At 36.0% G+C, this 24,673-nt stretch overlaps 1 protein-coding gene across 1 annotated transcript in view; it reads right to left on the reverse strand.

Moving 5' to 3' along the window:
* Positions 1–24,673, reverse strand: part of LOC145669127 (inactive pancreatic lipase-related protein 1-like) — a 265,962-nt gene that overhangs the window by 82,562 nt on the left and 158,727 nt on the right. Inside the window, exons 8-9 of the mRNA XM_081737472.1 lie at positions 20,434–20,672; positions 4,930–5,173 (exon numbers count right to left, since the gene is read on the reverse strand). Of these exons, the coding sequence (XP_081593598.1) occupies positions 4,930–5,173; positions 20,434–20,672 (483 nt within the window). The remainder of the gene's footprint in view (positions 1–4,929; positions 5,174–20,433; positions 20,673–24,673) is intronic.

Here is a 24,673-nt window from a genome sequence, read left to right on the forward strand (position 1 = left end):
CGCAAGTCTAAATACTTTACTTGGAAGAAATCTTTGGTTAAAGTCTATATTTTAAACAGTTCACACTATTTGTCGTCTTTCTCCCTTTTATAACCTTAACTGAAATTTGTATACACATAGGAGCTTGAAACCAATTACGAAGCGTATCCAAAAATTATAACGTGAGAAGTATAAAAAGTCATTTTATTGCTTAGTCGAAACACAAACCGATACATTATGCAATGTTTACGTTTCATTTATATTAAATATTTATGATATTTTTAAAACTTAAATTCTGAAACCGATTCTTTCGTTGGAGCTCAGTTATTTGGAAAATAAAACACTCTGTTATACTGAAAACAAAATTCTCAAGATTTTCCCCGTAAGAAATACATAGTTGTAGAAGATGCAATTTTGATATATACTTGTATTGGGACCTATTGTGAAATGTCCTTCAGATTTTAACGCAAAGTAATATTAGTGTCGTAATAAAAATAACAAATACATAGCAATTCAAACAAGCTATAAAGGCAACCAAGAAAATTGTGTAGCTTTTTGTGGAGGTCTGTGTTCAATTGGCCCTCATACCTGAGTTGAATGCGAATGGAGAAAAGGCGAAGGTCGCTTGTTGTTGTGGGTATATACGATCTGGTTGTGGCAATTCAGTTACACTGTAAACTTGCGTAAGGACAGATTGAACATGGGACCTCCATAGAGCGTCATAAGGGCGTGTATGCTGTACGAGTACAAACAGAGGCAAAACGCCGCTGCAGCAGGGCCAAAGATATGTCAAGTGTTTGGTGAGGGTGTTGTGACTACGCGAACAATGCAGCAGTGGTTTAACAAGTTTAAGGACGGCGACAAAACACTCGAAGATGCACCAGGTACCGGAAAACCAACACATGTACAAACTGAAGATCTTCAGGGAGCAATTGAGGCGAAGAGTGGGCAGACATGTGAGAGACTGTGACTAAAATTCAGTGTCAGTGAAGAAACCATTCGGCAGCACCTCCATCAACTTGGGAAGCACTACAAGTTGGATCGATAACCCGGGACACGTCTTGAATGGGAAACACTATTACATCCACCTATTCCCCGGACATTGCATAGTCTAATTATCACCTGTTCCATTCCTTGGACAATCACCTTAGAGGATGCCAGTTCAAATTCCTAGTAGAGGTGCAAAATGCACTTGATACCTTGTTCGCTTCACGTCTCACCAAGTTCTCCCACGATGGAATCCATGGCCTTCCAGAACGTTGGTAGAAGGTCGTTGATGCTGATGGGCACTACAGTATTTTTGATCTTCCAGCTACGTCTCATGTGACGTCTTAGGTGATGTTCGAATGTGTCAGGTGAAAAGGTGACAGAACTTCCTTGGTTACCTTTATATTTAGAAACATTTTTCTATAAATTCGAACCCTTAACTTGATAACTTGTAGCTTCCGTTTTTTCTATTGTCTTAGGAAATTCTTCTTCATTGACTTACTTTATGATTCCTCCAGTGTGCGTATATTGGCTTTTCAGTTGTATGCTTGGCTTCACTTTATGTGCGGGCCTTCCACCTGTATGAAGATAACTGTGTATATTGACTTTTCTCAAGTGATATTGGCTTTATCATGCGATATTGGCGTTTCTCACGTATATATTTGCTTTCTCGTATGTATATTGGCTTTTCGCGTGTCCACATTGTCTTTTCCTTGCATGTGTATATTGGTTTTACTGTATATGTGATCCTTCCACCTGTATGTAGATAATTCTTCTAGTAATATGCTTATGTTTAAGGTAGATAGTTACTCACGTTTCACACCCATTCATATGTTACAATAAATATAGAGAACAAGTACTTTTATTTATAGTATTTATTAATAACGGTATTCTATATTCCCTTCTCGTTTTGTAACATACGCACATAAAAATAGTTTTTTGGCTTTATTTTATGCAAAGTCCTCAATAACTTTTTCATCAGATGTTGATTGAGCAACCTTGTTCTCTATAACTAATGTTGCCAAATCTGAGCCTTTTCTATCCCATGGATGATCGTAAGTGTGTTTTAATGATTTTTAGTTTACTGAAACTTTTTTCACAAATTGCCACACGGCATGGAAGGGTAAGAAAAATTCTAAGAGCCACTGAGACGTTTAGACAGACACTTTGAGTTCCATTTTCGGTAATCATGTCGAGTATATTCCTTGGGGTGGACTTCTTGAAGTCCGGCAAAAATACGCTAGCCTACTCATTAAGACTCTCAATTTATACACATTAATTCTACAGCATTCAAATTGTCTTGGTATTTCAAAGCGAGATCTGCGCACGATTTTTTCAGGTCCTCCGAAAACATTTGACACAATGAGCTTCTTCTGAGGAAGCTGAAGTCCTTGCTTACTTCTTTGAACCTATCCATTCTACTAAAGAGTTCTTCCTGTAAGAAGTCAAGAATTCTGAAGTAAGATTGTTTAAGGCGATCCTCTTCAGTAAAAAGTCTTGCTTCATCCTCTCCTGATATTCTCTTCTTCTTCAAGATACACTTTTCTCTGAACTGATCTTCCACATCTATCAAATTAACAGTAACCGTCAATTCCAACAGCCATCTATCAAATCCATAATTCTGAACCTGGAGATTGTGTTCAAAAGATCAGATAACAAATCAAGAGACCTTTGCAAAGTCAAATCCTTATTCTTAATGTTTCTTCCAGACATGTTTCTAAGGGGGCACTGCCCCCGGAGGAGACCAAAATATTACGTCTATATTATAATAATACAGTGTGAAAATAATATTTGCCCTTCCAAATACTAAGTGTGCTCCCAAAGAACATTTTTCTGAAAGAAACACTGCTCATTCTGTATTGCTTTATTAACTCCATTTATTTCATGCAAAACTGAGTCCCAAATATACTAAATTAACTCATTAGTGCCCAGAATTCCCCAGTGGTATTTTGAAAAGTTTCTTTCCACCTATTTGGTCTTAATAGTACTCTAAAATAGAAATTAGAATATTTTTGAAAAATATTTATTTTTTTCTTGTTTTTTAGGCCGGCAACGTAAATTGCCAAATGGCAGATACATATTCAAAAAAAAGGGAAAATTTTGGAAAGTTACAATTTTGAAGGAGAAAATACACTGCAAAAACATAACTATTAAAATCAAGTTAATCCTTCCTTTACAGACCTTCAATCCTTCCTTCTGGAGTCTTTGAAATCAATCCAGTTGGGTCTTTCTCCTCAAAACACATTGTAGCCAAAAACAATGCTAACCTTACGTCAATATATCATACAAAGAAAATGCGACGATGCTATGACGAAACAGACTCCAAAGTAACTTCATGGTTAAAACCTGCAACGTCAATCCATGAATTTCTGCGCTATAACGAAAAATTGCCGTGGCAACTGAAGTTGCCGAGGGGCAGTAATGGGTTAATTACAAATTTCAGATCTATGATTGATTAAGTTTTGGCAACTGATTTGACTTGTAAATTAGAGGAAGTGGTTATAATTTCATAAACTGCTGCGATAATATTTTTTTCAGCTCAGATTTCATCTGACTTTCTTCATTTCATCTACCATCCTATCATCGCTCATACGGCCTTTCAAACTTGCCAGCGTTAATGTTGCTTCAAAAATGGTACCCCTACATGATCTCAACCAGCTGCGCCCCGGGGCAAATACCCCGAATTGCCCCCCTTCCCCGTAGATCCGGCCATGGTAACACTTCTTGAATTGATCGTCTAATCGAGGCGCATAAGTCATGAAGGGTTTCTAAAGGAATAGTACTATCTTAATTCACTGCAGTAATCCCTTCCATCATTGGAGAGGATGCCGTAGAATTTTTGAAACAGATTCTGAGCTCCAGAACCGATTGCAGGTGTTCAATGATGTTGAGATCTTGAAAATTAAGCGGGCCATGGGAGTGTTTTGATTTGTCTCTTTTTCCATGAAATCGCGCCTGAACAGTTCCAGCAGTATGAATGGGTGCACTGTAATCCTGGAAATCATCGTGATCACACGATCTACATATACGCCTAAAATATCTACACAGTCACGGTCAATAATGTGTTCTGTGAAGGCACTCGTAATGCTTAGGAACTTTGTACCTCAGCATTTTAGAATTCCCATAATGTCTCATTAAAATGACGGCACACTTTGGAGCATAAGCTTATTTGCACTTACAGGTTTGTTCTTGGAGATAAGGAAGAGGATGACTCGAATCACCTTACTGGTCTTGTGGTTTGAATTATGGGTTATATAATTTGTACATTAATTAAGCCTTTTCTCCGGTTATTTGCGGTAACAGGTTGGGAATTGCATTCCTGCCGCGGATGGATGCGTTACGCAAGTCGTGTCGTACTCTGAGTGTAACTGTTTCAGGTGGTAATTGAGTTCAGCAGTCACTTTGCTCTTGACAATTCTCTTCAATGCTCGGTGACCCGTGTCTGTAAGACTTCACTTTTGTCTATGACTGTTCTTAATCGGTTTATGCTCTGTAGGTTGTAATCACATTTAATAGTGTTCTTTGCGACATATTTAATAAGCTGACAATATTAGATCCGGTTGCGTCCAGAATATCAAGCACATAGAATATGGCATGTTGAAATTCAGAGATATATATATCCTATCTGATATCAACACTCTGTCTGCTACACGCATTTGTTATAGTCCGACTAACGTATTACTGATCACTACCTAACACAACATGAACTAGGTCAAGAACCCAGACGCACGCTTCGTGTTATCACATCATAAACCTTTCGTGTTCCAAAATACTGTACTGCTATTCCAATGATTTTGACAACCATCAATACATTACACCGATACGTACATTTTAATAAATCAAAGAATTAAACGTAAGTTCAAAATTAACTTTAGATGTTTTGTAACGAATGAAAATGGAGAAATCGGACACATCGATAACACTACAGGATATTTATTTATAAATAATTTTCATTAAACTTACCGTTCGGTTTCTCATTTGGTTGCAAGGATCCATTTCCTTGATCAGGATTCCCTTCATCATTATTAGGTCCGTTATGTAATCCTAACCAGTTCTGATAGTTAACGTGAGTGGAGTCACAAAATGGTGGGGCTTGAACAGTAGGAAAATAGAATTTTAGTTGTGTTGTTGGTTGTACCGGATATTTGATGGCATCTTCCCCCATTACAGCACAATCTGTTTCTGCATAACAGCCAACACATATTCCCTAAAACATACATAAAATGAAGATTTATTCTTTAATTTCTAAAGCGAATTAAAAAGATCATTACTGCATAATATAGTTGCAGCATAATATAAGTAATTAAAAATGAACCCAAACCATGTGATATTGCTGTACATTTCACGGAAGTTATGAAAAATAAACGAATCACGGAATGAGTTATAAAGAATAGAATCGAAATAAATTGAAATATTCGTAAAATAAATCATTTATGTTCAAGCAATGTTATCTTCTCGGATATCAATACGTATCTACTTGTCAATGCAAACGAAAACTAGCGTATATGTTTGCGATATGTGATATCATATCCTGACCTTATGATATGACGTCACTGACGGAAATTTTGCTTTTTGGAATAACTTTGACGCTTATTTTACGTTGCGTTATGGTCTGCAGTTTAAAGATACGGAGTGTAAGACTGATAGGGAGTGAAGTCTTACATGATATAATTATCCCTTTTTATGGTATCCACATTAACAGAAGCAAAGGGAGTAATGTTAAGAACATATAATTATTTCAGTCTTCTTCCAATTCTCTGATTATTTGTCAATTCCTGTTTCTTACCAGAATACGTTTTACCCATTCTTTCTCCCCTTATCAAATATTTATTTATAGGATAGAAATTATTATCTTAAAGAATATTTTTAACTTTTTGATGAATTTCGGAATATTGTGTTACGTTTGATATTGTGTACTAGAAAAACGTAAGGGAAACGTAAAGGAGAAAGAATCAGGCTGAATGAAGTGAACATAGGTGCAAATAACAACACCAGGGAATACCTATAATGACAAAATAAAATGTCCATTTAAAATAGTTTTCTAAATTAATACTTTAAGAAGGAATCTTGAACTTTTAATTGATATGCATTCAATAAGAATAGCGTATCACAATGTCACAATGAGATAGAAATTAACAAAAGGACTACTATTTCACTAAATCAAATCCTAATATTTGGTATTGCATTCCATGAAGGAATTTGCCTATTTAACAGAGTACTCGTGAAGAGTTCGAATTGTGTGGTATACAGATAATTGTTAAAATATACATTTGTTAAAAGATGCAACAGCAGGTTCCGCTGTTGAATTAATGAACAAGTAGCACATACAACAGGATACTAATTGAACCTAATATAACTTTTATATCTTACTATCCTCCTCCTATCTATGGAACTTCAGCCAATAATCCTTGTTCTACTGCCTGATATAGTCGTATTTTAGTCGTCCTATATAGTCTAGTAGCTACTTTGCAGGCACTATTCATGCACGTAGCCTCGGATTCAGTTCTCTGTGGGTTAACCATTAAAATTTGATACATCTGAAACTGTATGTGAAACTCTCTAATACACACATGGCTCAGTGGTAGAGCGTTCACCTCTGGTGCTTGGGGTCCTGGGTTCGATCCCAGCCCCCGCCAAGTGAACTTTGTGGTGGACAAACACCGTGTGCGTGGGTTCTCCCGTTTCCTCCCACTTTCTTCATTCCACCATTTCATTCATCACTCATCATCACCGTCTCCTTTAGCCTACCCGGCATAACCGTGGGACGTAAAACTTAAAGATTTCATTTCATTTTTTTCTCTAATACACACACTGGTGAAAAGGGACGTCAACTTAAAAAGAAACGAGAGAGAGAGAGACGTATTTTAAATGCTCATCGGTTGGATAACTTTCCACAGTCTAGAATAACTTTGGTTGCTCAAAGGCAGGTTTCAAAACACATTATTCCTTTTAGACATAGATAGAGCACTTGATTACTTCAGTTTAAGTCTTTGCTTGTGCACAGCAACCTGAAACCATGTATCTTACTGCTGTATAGTGTAGAAAACAAAACAAAACAAAAAAAATTGACAATTTGATTCATTTTTAAAATTAAATTACTTTAAATTCATTCAAATTATTAATTCAGTTGTAGAAAGCATTTCATCTTGAGTATATATCCTCAGACGAACCTGTAGAAATCACTACATTCACTTTGTCATAGAAAATTAAATAATAAAATTAAGACTAGTGTTCTTCTCTTTCCACATAAAATTCCTTTCCACATTGCAAGTGATTCCTAGTAAAATGAAAGTTAGCGTCGACGTCCCCTTTGGATAAAACTGCAGGAGACACATCTCAATGTAGTAGTTGTGATGACTTTTTACAAGTGTAACATAGAAGAAGAGAACAGCGACTCAATTGGAAACAACTTCCCTCTAGACACCTGGATCTGAAGATGTTTAACGCCACAGAAGCAATCCACAATAAGTGTCCTGACCATTATCCAAAGATTGAGAACAACTCACTTGGCAATACTATTTATAGGCCCTGGTAGTTTTGACAGGATTCGAATCCAGATAGCAATTTGATCAATTTCATTTCTTTTTATCAATTTCTGTCAGGAAGTGGAATGATATAGTGGAAGATCCATTTGTTATTCCAGAATGACAATCTTAGCTGAAACTAGGAATATTGAGACTAGTGCTCATTCCTATTGTTTTAATAGTCCTATCTTTCCCTCCTCTTTTACCTTGTACCTAACTAGCATTTGTTTTCTAAATCGAAATCTGTTGAGTTTAATTTATGCTAAACATAACCTTTTTTAAAATAAGTTTCATGTAAGACATCAGTTCTTATCTTCTATTACATCCCTTTGTTTAAGTAATTTACAGTAAATTAGCTTTAGATCAATATTTAAGTCTAAGCTAACACAACTGATACTCGCATAGGCTCATGCCAAAGAGAGCAAAGGGATGATTTTAAGTTTTTGGCCCATCAGCACTAAGGCTAAATAAGGCTTAGATATATAACTTAACAAAAGATTTCAACGCGCTATACCCGCGGGTATAGAATCTAACGCTGGTACACCGCGGTGCACGTGTGTACGCTAACCATATAGCCACGACAGGATGTTCACCTTAAAAAAGTAATCTTATATTATAAAATATCTTGAATTTGCACCCGAATTTTTACAAAATAAATTTATTCTACGAACATGGTAGCTGAATGATGAGACAATGAACTCTGGTACGAGAAGTTCTATCTCTATTTTGATTAACATTCACACGACTTTGTATTTGACAACCACAACACCGTACCCATAAGGATTTCCTCTGAAAGGTCCTTTCCGAAGCTTCGAAATTCTAACCGAGACAAACTTACCTTTCATGCTTAATAAAGGTTACATGCAGGACCGGTAGTTCATATAGACGATTTAGGCACCCGTTTTCCTTTTTTATTTATTTTCTTTTTAGTTTTGTAGAGTTCGTAACATTAATGGAAGGAACATTTATTAGAACAAACTCTGTAAAAGTATTAAGGATGGCTACCGTATTTGATCGAAGTCAAACTGGCATTAAATTATCAGTAAATCTAGGAATGTTAAAACATTTCTTTTCTAAGGTACCAGCACATCTAGAAAGCATTGCTTACAAATACTTTCACAGTATTGCTTTAACTCCTGGGTATTGAAATCTTCCCCGTGGTAAACCACCTAATAGCACCACTGTTGTCGATAATCGCTCTGATTCTCAATGCATAATTATTACATAACTATTCGCTTTCATTAATCATCCGACTCCTTTAGCCTAAAGGGTATACTGGTTTGGCGTCGAACTATAAAGTTTACTTTCACTGATTCCTTTATCACACAGGGGTTTATATATATATTGACTGCCTACTACACCGTAGATATGTACACAATTGCAAGGTAGTAAATAAACATAAAGTTCTAGAATTCAAAGTCCATAATTGGATCAAGGGACTTCTTTGCATACTCGTTTCTGTTTAATTTTTATTGTATACAAAGACAACGGACCAAAAGTATTTGTCTCGTGAAAACTAATAGTTTAGACCCCTACATGAAAGGAATACGAAAAAGGAAGTGTCAAATATTCAAGATAAACAATCTAACTATCAAAAGTGTGGACTCTTTATAGTTCCTTTATTGGTCCTTTTAGGGTAAAAAGATGACCGATGCAACATATGAAACCAAACGTAAGTATAGAAGCACTAACTTACTTTTCTAAATTTTCAACTTGTATTTATTGAATGGAATTAATCATTGTTTAAAATCGGGCTATCAAGCAGTGAAGCTTCCGATTCTGAACATGGTAACAACAAGCGTGGCACAAGCTTTACATCAGCTAACGGAAATGAGACAGTGTTTGTAATTCTGTCTCTCTAGTCAAATCTCCATCTCGAAAAATTAGTCGCCCAACTACAGTTATATTATACTAACGTGAGGTTCAATTCAGGTCCGTGAATGAAAAGACGTACATACTATTCTGTGACATGACTGAATTTTACGACAACAGTCTACACAATTTAGAATCCTCCTTGGCATCTTCACGTTATGACTTATTTTTATTTGCATGAATTCATTACCAATGTTCGCACATTCACTGAGAACTCTGTTTATAGATTGTAAACAAATTACAAGCGACATCATTATTCATTTCTGATGATTTGCATTCCTATTCGTTTACTTTCCAGGGATCTTTAATCACAAAGACAAGAATTACCAAAATCTTTACAGTACGCTTTATTACGATACCGAACTCCAGCTACAGTGCGAGGACGAGTTTCAAGGTGATTCGTACTACCTTGTTAAAAAAAAATAGGAATTTTCCGAAATAACTTTGTTTTTCTAATGTATTATTTTTTGTGTGTATTCATGGAAGAAAGAAGTTAGTAACTAATATTTCTTTAAAATTGTATGCAAAAATAATGGGAAATAAAGATGATGTAAGCGAAAAATAGAAATCAATAGCAACTTTCGACTCCTACCAACATTGGCTGAACTAACAAATGAGAACATAGATATTCGGAATCAAGATAGACATGAAGTTTGAAACCGACATTTCACAATATTTCTGTTTTAATTTTAATGCACGTAGTACTGGAAAGTCCTTAAAAGCTAATTAAGTCAGGATTTTACATCCAAATTAAGTTGCAACATAATAATTCTCGTTATGAAAACCGAATCGGCAATGCGAATTTCAGATTAGCTTATACTTTCGATAAAATGAAAAACAACGTAAACACGGTAACCTAAGCGTTTGGCCGAGTGAGTAGCGAAGCGAGTTAGTAAATTACATGTGTTCTGCGCGGCAGTTCGAATCCCTCTAATTCCTTATTTTTTAAAAGACTTTTTAATCACTAATTACATTAGTACACACTACATGGTTGACAACTCCCATGCTAGAAACCTCAAGTTCACACGCGATAAAATAAGATTTCTGCATTACGAACCTTCATCTATTTCAACAGGTGTATTGATCTTGAGACAAAACCATCCTCGAAAGGTTTGCTCTAATGGATAATGTATTTATGACGATGCTTCCATTATCATATATATAGTTTTCTTTAAGGTAGAGTTGCATGCGCCAAAACAGTTGAAAACTTTGTCATTCTTTTAACTTTACTTCAGCTGACTTGAATTGATTTTCAGGTCCCTTTCAGTCTCGAGGCTATACGAGACGTGGACCTGCTGATTAACGTGGAATCCGAACCACATTAGCTCCCGTTGGGAATCGAACCCGAGCCTCACACTTCTAAACTTTACTTCAATTTGGATTCTAACGCTCTCAAACGGATATAAGAAGATGCAATTTCAACCCCTGAGGTTTCAATGAATGCATTTTTAGTAATTATATTAATTTTACTTTGGAAAAGGAGTAACCTCTACCCTTTTTTTTAAAATTAAAATTTCCTTGATTTATACGTAGTCAATGCTGAACACAATTTTTATTTTTTACATGGCAATAGTAGCTTTGAAGATCTCCTCTCTTCTACCTCTAGACCCGGCCATATTGTTTTTAATAAATGCCAAATTACGATTTTTATCCACAAAGAGAAGCTGTTCTAGTAATAGAGGTATCACTGAATAACAACAAATATTATGTAATAATAATAATAATAATAATAATAATAATAATAATAATAATAATGCAAGCTCTTTTCATTACTATTATTTGCATGAAACAACACAACCCTTTCTATTGGTTTCATTCCTTACTCCTTACAATTAAACTTCTTATCAAACGCACATGCGGACACGTGTTACATTTGAATGGTAGGTTGTCTATAAACACAAATTCCCAACAATTACATTGTAAATTTCTTACAACTTAAGTTATATATGCTAACAAATTGTTTTAATGTGGGCAAATTCTGAAAGATATGTTTAATTACTCCATGCCGTAAACGTCGCCAGCACCCAGTGCCCTACTTGTCGGTAAATGTCTTTCGCCGACATATCAACAAGCCGAAGGATTGTCACTAGCGGGCCACTGGTTTCAGGGGTTCGTCGAGTCGAAACTATATGTAGAGTCGGGGTGTTGAAGTTACCACCACGTAACAGTGAGGACTCTATTTTGGTCCGCGCTTTTTCGGTTCGTCTCGGAGAATCGCAAAGAGACCAACACGAACTATCACCAATTATGTGCATGTGGTTATTATTATATTTTACTTTTCCTTAACGAATTGTTCCTTAAGTGAGCTCCGTAGGTCAAGAGTAACCCCCGCCTCTACATTATGAAGTAACAAATCTTCACGTATAATTGTATGAATTTAGTAGGCTACTGTCGCCGATCATCAGAAAGTGAATATGGGAGAACTATGAAATAAAGTAAATAGACGCGCGCTATTTTGTAATAAAATTTTATGGCGAACGTATTTTATCGGATCCCAAACGATTATCGTCGAATATACACGGTTAAAGGAGTACTCTAATTGACCAAATTAAAATGACATGAACAATTTTTTTCTGTACAAGGGAGGATTTGTTTGTCGCTTCCGTGTCGAAGTCCAATAACACGCTTTTGGTAATCATAAGGTTGGTGGTACCCACCCAACCGGGGTCATTTTATTTAGCATTTTTTACTCAACTAAATGTAAAAAATGACGCATATAGGGGATTTAACATATTTTGAGGTACTAATTTTGTGATCATTGGCGTTTCGTTGTGTCTCTGTCGATGGTGGAATAATTTTATAAACCAAAATGGGGACGATAATTTTTGACGAGATGTTAGCAGCCCATCGCTGGTTAACCGACGCTTATTGCATGGGGAAGGTAACTTCTTTAACTTGAAAGAGTATGAGAGGTAATTCTTTTGTCGCATTTAGAAAAGGCAACAGAAAACATTGAAAGTAAATAAAGCATTTCTTTTTAAGATATTGAGGCAATAGTTCTTAATTATTAAAATATCATAGAAACATATGAGTGGGGAATGCGGGTAAGAAAGTGGTAGCTATGTAAAAAAACAAAATATATAACTTCGCTCTTACTAGGAATTTCTAGTAATAAGTATAACAATGAATTTAACTTGCCTGTGAGCTGTAAAATAAACAAAATACTTCAATAAAGAACTAAAATTGAAGGAAATAAACATTTCACTTCCGAGTACGGTAGTAAAGCAATGAAATGAAACTACTTTAAACTCTCTACAGTTGTTCTGATGATGGAGGATGATGAAAATAAATTATGGTGGAATAACGGGACTTTAGAGTAAGAGGTGAGCCCTCTACTACTCACCCTCCATGTTCCTTATGACTATCCCACAAATGGGAGAGAAGAATTGAAATCACATCGTGTTACGTATGGCGACATTAAAACATGGTATAATCACCATTTGTGGCAATAATATCAGACAGACGTTTCGTCATGGTTGCTACACATTGAAACACTCCATGTAATCCATGAAGCCACATGCAATCGGCTTGTAGCTTCGTAATAATATTATTACGTTCAGGTGTAAACGTAAAAAGCGTCTGACAGCCCTTCTGTTACTATCAACAGCATCTGCTATGTAACTTCTTCTTTCTTTCTTTTGCCGATCTAAAAGTAACAAAAGGACATTTTTTGTCGACAACTTCACACGCGGTTTAAGATCTAGTTGCCGTCGACAATACACTGGATATTTTATACAGAGAGATCGATAAACGCTTTTCACTGTTTCATTGTTCACGGATTGTACTGTTAGAAATACTAATATTTCTTCGCGCTAATGCGTTCATCAAAGTCAAATGTTGGCTTTCTACAAATTTGCTTCTCGTATGACTGGATATTTAAAAATAGCTTCTATTTTGATAAAGAAAAACATCATGTAGCTTTAGTCAGTATCTACCTCAATACTCTACGATGACGAGTCAACGCTGTTACATGCACCACGAGACAGCACTTGAAAAGCAAATGCTACGTTGAGTGATTTGTCGAGAGAGGCAAAACACTTTACATCGAATCTTTCTTTGTTTCGTTTTTATTGTGTTCACTCTTTATTTTTTGGCACAATGAATGAAAAAGCCAATGCATTTTTAGCTGAGATGTCCAGGAAAACTGTATTAACTAATCAGAAAATAGCAATATAGTGGCGAAATTATATAGGATAATGTGTGGTATTTTATTTTCATTCTGTTGATAGCAGTAAGGGGAAGATCGGCGGAAAACGTGCAGTTAATTGTTAGACAGAAAGTATCATAATATTACATATGTCATATTATTGTATCACAACGATTAACGATATATTTTCACTGAACATTGTACAGCACGGGAAGTAGTATTGGATGCAAAATGTGATCGTTAACTTGTATATTTCCATTACATTTAATTCCAATCGAAAGTTTTGTGATCGAGAGTTCCTGCAAAAACAGTAGTTTTTACACGAACCAGAATAAATTTTTGTTAGTAATGATGAAAATAATTTTGCATTAACTATAATCTTCGTTTTTGTTATATATATATATATATATATATATATATATATATATATATATATTCATTAATTACATTGGAAATGTGTAATGTAATTAGTGACGGAATGATCGTTGACAAGTATCTCATGAAATAAGCGTCCGTGGGCCACAGATGTTCAACTAACGACATCTCGCCAAACATTTTCGTCCAGGCAGCGACGATCCGCGGTGGAGCCACTTACGATTTGAAAATTATACTACCAGCGGCAAAGGAACAACGAAACGTCAATGAATCACAAAATTACTCCCACAAAATAAGTTACATCGCCTATATGCGTCATTCCTTTACATTAAGGTGAGACTAAACAGCACTAAAAGGGATTCCCAGGGCTGGATTCGAACTCTCAACCTTATGATTGGTAAGCGCGGGTTCTGCCGACTTCGCCACTGATACGATGAAGATTTCCTCGCTTGTAGAGAACTAAATCTTTCATGTCTTTTTAATTTGGTCAATGAAAGTACTCCTTTAACCGTGTATATTCGACGATAATCGTTTGGATCCGATAAAATGTTTTCGGCATGTAATTTTATTACAAAATGACGCGCGTCTATTTACTTTATTTCATAGTTCTCCCATATTCACTTTCTAATATCGGCGCCAGTAGTCTACTAAATTCATAAAATTATACGCACTCATCTCAACATTTGTTACTCCATGATGTAGAGCCAGGGTTTACTCTTGACCCCGGGAGCTCACTTTAGGAACAATTCGTTAAAGAAAAGTAACATATAATAATAACCATATGCACATGACTGTTGATAGTTCGTGTTGGTCCCTTCGCGATTCTCCGAAACGAACCGAAAAAGCGCGGACCAAAATGAAGTCCCTACTCTTACGTAGTGGTAACTTCAACACCCCGACTATAGATATAGTTTTGACTCGACGAACCCCTGAAACCAGTGGCACACCAGAGACAATCCTTCGGCTTGTTGCTATCTCGGCGAAAGACATTTATCGGTAAGGGGGCCACGGGTTTTGGCGATGTTTACGCCATGGAGTAATTAAAGAAATCTTTCAGAATTTGCGCATATTAAAACAATATGTTACAATATAACAGTAAAAAATTTACAATGTAATTGTTGAGAATTTGTGTTCATGCAACAGACAAATTGCAAAGAATGGAACCTACCATTCAAATGTAACAGGTGCTCGCATGTGTGTTTGATATGAAGTTCAATTGTAAGGAGTGAGGAATAAAACCAATAAAGAGGATTGTGTTGTTTCATGCAAATAATAGTAATGAAAAGAGTTTTCATTTTATTATTATTATTATTATTATTATTATTATTATTATTATTATTATTATATGTGATTTAACCAAAATTAATAGACGAATTGCTTACAAAATCCAAAAAAAGTGATGCATAATGTGTTCTTAAAAGAATCCGATATCAGGATTCGAATCAAACTTATTCGAAGCTTTAGATTTACAATCCCCTACATTTCCGATTGTACCGTACAATGTCGCAGTGGTACTGTAATAATATGTTACCTTTTAATACTTACTATAAACTCCTGAATAGATCTAGACGTTGAAGACGGAGAGAGAAGAGAAACAATAAAAACATTATAGTATTACCTAAATTGTAAAACGGTGTATTGAATAGTAACTTTAAAGTAGAACAGATAGCACCTTTTCTTATGTTTACTATTGATTTGAGAAAGAAGTAAGCAGAGATACGTGATAATTTCGTTTTTCGTAATGTCTGCTTTTATATTACTAGACTTTCGTTCAAGAATCCTACTTTCAAGCTATTCCAATGTGCTCTTCCAAGACACAGGTAAGTAGAATAAACTTCCGTCCAGTGAACCTTGACGGAGGTGCCATGAAGTATGGAAGGGCGCTGAGCTTCAAATCAAGTGTTCTAAGTTCTAATCTTGCTAGCAGCGTTTTTTAAGAATATGGTTTCTTCTATATAAAGATTGAAACATCTGCATTAAAGTCAAGTGAGAAATCTTCTGGGATATATTTGTTACCCTGAAAAGGGCTGTTTTGATTGTTCAATTAATAGAATGTCTCATGTTCCTCAGCATTAATAACCGCGTGAATCCTTCTCGACACCCTTTCAATGAGAGTCAGAAAGTAATGTTCGTTTCCAGCAGTTTTCTCCCAGGCATCATAAATTAAATTCCACGATTCTGTTTTTCTAGTGGTTAACGGATTAAGCCAGTGTTCCTTCATAATTCTTTTAACTGCCGCCCACATATTCTCGATCGGGGTCATGTCGGCACCACGCGGGGCCATCCACAACATTCACATAAGCTTTCTGCGCCTGCCAATTTTGAACTATCCGAGACACATGGACGGGTGATCTGTCACTCCATCAGGATAATGCTTTCAAACAAATGGCAGCATGATATTCCGATGAATGTGCACATACTGTTCACCTGTTAGACGTCCTTCGATCTGATGGAGTATTCCTAAGCTCTTCTACAGAAAGAAACCCCAGACTGACACCGAAACACGCCCACAGTGTCGTCTTTGGTATACATATCGTAGATCATACCTGGTTCCTCTTGGTCTCTACACGACAATTGGTTCTGAACATTCAGAGACGAACACGCATTCATCTGTGAAGATCCCACCGTTCCAATTCCGATGCCTGTTCGCCTCCCCAAATTGAAGACGCCGTCTAATATGATCCTGTGAAAGGACTTCCTTTCATGCAGCACGACGAGTATGAAGGCCCGCTGTTTTAAGCCGTCTTGTAGCAGTAGATAGAAAAGCAGGGAAATTTGATATCTGTCTCAGTAGCCGGGAGGTCATGTGTGGTCTCTGCTGTGCAAGAGCAATAAGCCAATTATCTTGCTCTTGTGTTGTAACACGTTTTCTCCCACTTCCTGGAGGTCTATCAGATTCTCCAGTTTCACGATATCGCCTTAGTCATCGTTGAGCAGTCCTTGTGGGAGCTCTAACATGTATCGCTGCTTGTGTAACGCTAAAGCCGACATTGACAAGAGCTAAAATGCGGTCCTTACGATTTTCATCCATTATATACAACAATATGGTTTGATAAGTCTCAGTTGTATCCAAATGTTTGGAATGAACCTGTGTGAATGACTGATTGCTACAAAAGATATTGACAGAATGCCAATCTTGGCACTGAACATGCCCTCAGGGGCTCAGCGAAACGTTACGTGACTTTCTACTTGTTTCTATGCTTTGTAACATAGTGCTAAAAAAAACCTCGAACAAGGTCATTGGGGGCGCGGTGGCTCAGTGGTAGAGCGTTCACCTCCGGTGCTTGGGGTCTCTGGTTCGATCCCAGCTCGCGCCGTGTGGACTGTGATGGGCAAACACAGTGCTCGTGGGTTTTCTTGTTCTGCAGTTTACTCTCACTTTCTTCATTCCACCATTTCATTCATTTGCCATCATCTCCGTCTCATTTATCCTAACCGGCATAAACGTGGGACGTAAAACAAAGATTTCATTCCGTTTATTTTTTTTCAAGGTCAGCTGTTTAGTTCTTTGTAAACCAACTGATAAGACGATTTTGGGTTTTATGCAAATCATATTTCTCAAATTGCTGTTTGATATCCCTTTATTCATTATAAAACAATATATCCAGATTCAGAGAAGCCCACAGAAATTTTAATGGAAGGTTGAAACATCTTTATCATTCAGGTCCTTTATTATTTGAAAGCTACTATTGTCACGTATAAAAATGGAAACTTTGTTCAGCATTGACTACGTATAAATCGTAAAAAAACTTTTAAATTAAAAAGAACGTAGTGGTTACACCTTTTCAAAAGTGAAATTAATATAATTACTAAAAAATGCATTCGTTGAAACACTCAGGGGTTGCAAGTAGCGGCGTAACTACAATAAAGCGAGCGAGCAGTTGCTTCAGGGAGCACAGTAAAAGGGCGCAAGAGCGAATGAAAAAGAATACGGAAAATGTTCCTTATGCAAAGAACGTTTGAAAATATTTCAAAATGTAAGCTATGACTATTAGCAGTTAATTGGCTAGCGCCGATACCGGGAGTGGATCCACGAATTATTGAAGGAGGCGCAGGTATAAAATATAAACTTGAGATATTTTTCGATATTTTGTTGGATAAATAAAAAAGTGGACTCCAGTGTTTCATAATACGTATTTATCTCTCGCACTTCTGGAGGCGGCATTGGTAAAACAATGTTGTTCAACACGAGAGAATCCAGGATTACCATGAGCTGGAAACGCATACATCATCCGCAATGAGTGGAGAACGCACTCAGAATCTTCCTTTTGAGATAAATTTTAAAACCTTTTTTCCCACAGCCTTTGAACAAGCGCTTCGTTAGAGACTACTTTATGTATTTTACTCCTCTTGGAGGGGCGCACGAGCCCCGCGCCCCCTCTGTGGATCAACACTGGGTGATACCCGGACAATCATCAGTGCAATGTTTGTCTAGCTAGCTGCCTAATGAAACATTGCCATCAGCTCACCGCTCCCCCACCCGGGAAGAAAACGACAGATAGGCTTGTTTGAAAGCTAGTTGATATTTATAAAACTATCCTGTATTCCCTATTTATATTACGAATTATAAGCAATGGTAACTTTCTACCTTTAAAGTAAAAGGTAACAGAAAAAAAAACTTTCGCTTTTTCCTTCTCAACCACCCTGCTAGAAATAATAAATAAACCTGTATACTAAAGTAATCACTCGCAATTAAATATAATTTATATCTTTTACGAGCCTTATATTTTAGAACAATTTATCGCACGCTCTCCTCCTCAAATCAGTGTGAGATGAATATATTTCATATTAAATATGTCGTGATAACTTAGGAAAAGATAAGTAAAAACTTTAGGTTTCTTACTTAAAGAATAGCATTGTATACTCTTAATATACATATGTTACACAAACACCTATTCTCTACCAAACGGAACTCAAACTCACGATTTTGTCTTTTATTCTTAAGCTAGCATCTCGTACAAGTCGACTAGACACGTCACAGTTTCTGAGAATTTAGAATGTAATGCACAATTACTTTGCCAATAAAACTATAATTAGGAATACATAAAGACGTATAAAATATTTATGGCAACCTTTTGGATATAGCCCGTTTGTTGGCAATATTTGCCTCCTTCCATTCCCGTGCCAGCTTTATGTTTTGGACTGCCACGCTACGCTAATTTCGAACACAGCATTTGACGGTGAGTCCAGCTAACACTTTCCTCATGGATGCTGGTCTAGTCATTGCGTGTCCTTTGAATCAATACGTTTAATGTAACATGAACGGACAAGACTGTATCCACAAAACGATAACAGGAATATTTTACCAGTGTACAGTAGTAGTGGATGAATGTTAAATATAAACTTGATATGTTATGGTACAATTAGGAGATTACTAATTTTATGCTACTTTCGGCAAAGGCTAAAGGCCGTCTGTATGATTAATTGCCAATAAAGAAATAAATTAATTAACTATATTTGCACAGCTACAAGTAGTCAAAAGGAATTGCAGGGATGTCAAATTATCATTTCTGTCAGCGGAAACATGTATGTTAGACAAAAGAGTACACAGAAATTAGTAAGAAATCGTATTAACCATTAAAACGAATAGCATCACTCGAAATACAAAGGATGTAAACATAAAAAAAGATACGGGTTATTTAATGTTAAATATGTTTTTCTTCGTTTCCCTCTTTCCTTTTATTTATTGTCTGTAATACGGTAAACAAACCACTGCACCACGTACAAACGTTGTGTATCTGAATGCACAATAATCACAGGGAAACGTTCACTGGTCTTCTATTTATTTTTTAAACTGCTACCAGCCAGTCAGAATCCTGTTGTGACGTTGACAACTGAGAGAGCAAGCAAAGAACTTGCAAATAAGCGGGTTTCTAATGTATGGTAAATGAGACCATTCATATAGTTTCACCTTCTTAAATGCAACTGAAGTTAACTTCACGAGTGGGGATCTTTACTACAGAAGGAAACAAAGAAAGATTACATTGTGTTCTATGATAGAGGCTCTTTAGTTCCGGCCGAGTGTATTCGTGATCTCCCATCTTCCAATTTAAACTTTGAAAACTTCGTATTTGCTCTCTTCGGATTTCTAGGATAGGGTCCTTAGGATTTTTAAGATATCGTTGAGAATTAGATACAAGTGAGTAGTCGTGTCAAGAGATTCGATGTGACACATTCGCACTGCCATTGCATCTCCACATTATGTCACTGCTTACTAAAATAACTAACTGTGTGTATTGGCATAGGACTATAACTGCATATTCCTTTATCTTTTGTATTTGTCAGTTATGAACCACAAATTCTAAGTCATGGTGTAATTAAAATGGCATCATCCATGAAACCATTATTGTTTCTTTGATAAGTTCTTGCTTAGATAAAGATTGTTTTATATTTGTTTTACAGGCAATGTTTTCTTTCAAGACCAGAGCTCAAAACTTCACTGGCGCTACAAAAAGAGTTAAACAAATAACTTAGAATTTACGTTAAATTCATTTTAGAAACAAAAATAACTTAAATAATATTACTATTGTCATAATATTCATTTGATACCTGAGTATACTCCGGTTTACTGTTACAAACTCTTCCAACGAACGCACACTTCTTTAATATTAGCGAATGCATGTAATAAGTTAGAGCTCTCAAGTGATTACATAGACGTCCACCTTGGCCATCCAAGTTTTGAAATAAATTATTGGTAAAGTCATTGGGACTTTTTGGACAGCCGGGCTGCCGGCTCCCTCCATTTGGATAGAAGTCTAGATGGCCCAGACTTTTTATTATTCCCAGTCCTGAAGAAAAACAGAGAAAGAAATATATAGTTTCTTACACAAAAAGTTAAAATTTGTAGGTAGCAGAATAATAATCTTACAGAGAAACAAATACTATATTATTACCAGTGTGTGCGTGTTGGAGTTACGTTCAGCTGCAATATCTCACAAACCTCGCTCTTTGCTTTATACAAATAACAGGATTAAAATACATAGATTAATGCATTGTCTAAAAGACACGCACTGACAAGTAAGCTTGAGACCTTGCAGAAACAAATTTCATTTATTTATGCAGTACGAAGCACAGGGTAAGACAGATTCAGAAAAAAAGTCATTAAAAGTTTTAAGTTTAAGTGAAGTACTAAGTAAAGCCTAGCAAGCCTAGCATTTCTTGAAAGATATAATGGTTTTAAGAAGTTTGTTTTGGATCATTTCCTCTACCAGACTCAAAAGAATGGGCATAGACAGAAAGTATTGGGACATTAATAAAACACTTATAGTTACTTGATTTCCTGTCTGCTTGCCATTAATACGTGGTAATCATTTGAAAGAAAACATGTGTTTTGACTACAAAAATTCACTAATATATCCTATCTTGCGAAGATATAAATCACCCTAAGCAGTCTCTTGAAGAAGTACATTCAGCTTACATAAGCCGAAACGACAATTCTTTCGTTGATTTTTTTTCTAATTCCTACCATACCGATTCAGATAATAATTTCTTCTTTCATAGCATAAAATATGTTAACGTACGAAGTATGGCTCACAAACTGTTAGTAGAACGTTGATACATCACTTACAACTCTCTTGCCCTTTTAAAGTGTAGAGTCGGAGAATACGCAATGGTTTTGAGAGAGTATGTAGCGTATGTGGAAGTTCCAGTATATCATCTGGCGTTATCAATTATATTGTCAATCACTTGCTTAACGTTTACATTTATATGGCACACATTCTGCTCTACTCTATGCAGAAACTACATTATCATTTTCTTCCAATTTATTAAAAACATTTTTTAAACAAAGATTACTATTATCCTAAATAGAGACATACACACCCCTTAAATAACAGAAAAACTCGGACATTACTAATTTTTCGGAAATAATGCAACAATCTAATAACTTAGCTTCCTATTTTGCAATGACATGCAATTGATAACCAATGTGTACATTACACATTGCGGAGCACTTGACTTCGAGCTAATTAACTTAAAGAAACAGGCGTGGGAGAGTGATTTTTTTTTTACTGGAGTCACACGTGATTTAGCACATAATAACATATTTTTCCTTGTTGATTGTTCGATCGCATAAAAATACAAGCTCCATATGCACTTTGAGAAGCATCTGAAAAACCATGAATCTGAATCTCATTTATGTCTCCTTCAACGAGTACATATGTCAAATTTTATCTGATTAATTAATGAAAGTTGCTAGTACAGTTGGGACCATTTCTTTGCTAATTCCGTCGGTATACTGTCGTCCCATTGAACCTTTTGCAACCACAATTCTTGCAAAAATAGTTAGTATGAAATGGCAACTGGTGAATTTATCCCTAATAGATCGAATATAGAGGCAATGATTGAAGCAATCTGGCGTTTAGTAATGCACTCTTGAACTTTCATTGTTAACGTCTAGCTTTCAACGAGAAATATGTCCTTCTCTGGATACCATGACAATCCTAATCTCTTGACGCCTTGGCCTTCATGGATTTGGATATTGGACGCTGCATTTCTCGAAGCTATGGCGAGATGAATTCAAATAACCTTGGATCATTCGAAGTCCATTTTCTAAGTGTGAAACCTTCTTTTCGCAGTAATTCTATCAACTGCTTCTTAGCCCAGGGAATGAAAGGAAAAAAATCCATGATTGTCATTAAAAGTTTCAGATTAGCTGAACTTTTGCCAGTTGTTAGGATCCTACTAGAGATACAATTTCCCAAAGGCCCCTCCCCCTTGTGCTTTCCGCTTCCCTCCCTTTAACATCCAATTTGCGAGGTTGCAGATTGTCGCTCATATCTCCGATATTATTAATCCGATCTTCAAACTTTTTTTTACACTTTCCTTCCCTGAATCGCGATCTAGAAAAAGTTATTCTTAACAATTTTCGCTAGGTCTAACATCTTAAGAGATATTCGTAGAAAAGTATAAGGATTTACATTTTTATATGTACTTTTTTCCGTTTTTATATTTTAACTTTTGTGTATTCGACAACTTGTAGAAAAGCTTCAAATAATAGTTGTTAGACCGCTTTTTTTGCCTTAAAACGATGTACATATTAGTATACTTAGAGGTATGGAAACGTGTAAAAGAGCACCTTAAGAGAGTGAAGTGCGTGCTTACTAGTACCACACACACTGGTACCGGACAGCCGCTCCCTGCGAATTGTTTAGTTGACTTCAATATTTCAGAATAATAATGGAGTGCTTCGAATGGTTTGCATCGTAAGTGGTGTTTTTTAAGTCATGTTTGTGCTTATTAGGACAGTCCATGGTTAATTAATAGTTTTACTGTGATAAAGTTTTCAGTAAGTAGTATAGATTTTGGACGCACCTTGTACTTAAATGTGACTTTTAAATTGAAAACTTTTTATTTATTCATTGCTCGAAGTCTATTTAATTTCATCCTTTTTTATACTTATACCCTGAGCTCTTGAAAACACGCCAGTTGTTAGAACTATACACGAATGTCAAAATAGTATACCGTAATACTTTCCAGAAGATTTGGACACACGGATGGAAGCTAGAGTCAATAAGAGAAAATGTAAAAGGTAGAAACGCTGTTCAACCACTTACCTCTTCAAAGCCTTTTGCAACAGACTATTTATTATGTTTAGTGTCGTGTTCTTAAAAAATGATTGTGGGGATTATTGTGTTGTCAGATATAAATCGTTCAGCTATGTACGAACATTCTAATGGTCTTTCATGTCAGAACGCAGCAACCATGGGTGAAGATCAAGACACAACTGATTATGAATAATAACATTTATATTTTGTATACCTTAAATATGCACAGGAATTAAGAATTGTTGATAGGATGATGTGTAAACGAAAGTCAAGAAATGAATAACGATCGTAACATGTACAAGAAACACAAAATTGTATCATTAGCTAGCGGTAGGTGAGACGTTCCTGATTCTGTGAATGCCAATTATTTTTAATAGATAATATTGTCAATTAATTCACAGGTGCCAGCTCTCAGTCTGGGACACGGCGGGTCCGTACGTAGTGAATAATGGAACAACCCTATATCATATGGGTTAGGGGCAGAAGCCCCCTGAACAAAAAGTGACAAATAAGATACACGAAATTGAGATAAATTGGAGAAATATATTCCACCAAATATGAAAAAAATTATTTACGATCATCGTTAATTAAGAACGATAGTGAATGTGGCTTGAGGCAGGGACCGTGAGTGTCAAAGCTCAGGTTGCCAACAAAGCCAGAAAAAAAAGAAAGGAACACACTTTTGGATATTACATAGTAGTTCACGCGATTTTATGCTACGGTATTTGAAGTAAACGAGGCGAGCGGGGACGCGGCAACACTGCAAAGTTTGTAATAATGGTGAGCACGCACACGTTCCCATACCTCAAAGTATATTAATATATACACTATTTTAGAGCTAAAGAAGTGGTCTACAAATTTATTTGATGCTTTACTACAAATTATCAAATAAAATCAATTTTACTACAAATTAAAAGATAAAAAATGGAAAAAGTACACATAAAAATGCAAAATTTTACATTTCCATGAATTTCTCTTAAAGTATTATACTTAGCGAAAATTGTTAAGAATAGCGTTTTCTAGATCGTGATTCAAGAAAGAAACGTGTGAAAAGAGTTTGAAGATCGGATTAATAATAACGGAGATATGAGTGATAATCGGAAACCTTACCAATCGGATGTTAAAGGGGGAGTAGAGGGTAAAGCACAATTGGGAGGGCTGGGGCTTTTGGGAATGTACACTTCTAGTTCGACTCCACGACTGGCAGAAATTCAGCTTGTCTCAAATTTTCCCCGTTGCTATTC

Source organism: Thermobia domestica, chromosome 13 (genome assembly GCF_964235325.1).
Source record: "Thermobia domestica chromosome 13, izTheDome1.hap1.1, whole genome shotgun sequence".
Classification (NCBI taxonomy): domain Eukaryota; kingdom Metazoa; phylum Arthropoda; class Insecta; order Zygentoma; family Lepismatidae; genus Thermobia; species Thermobia domestica.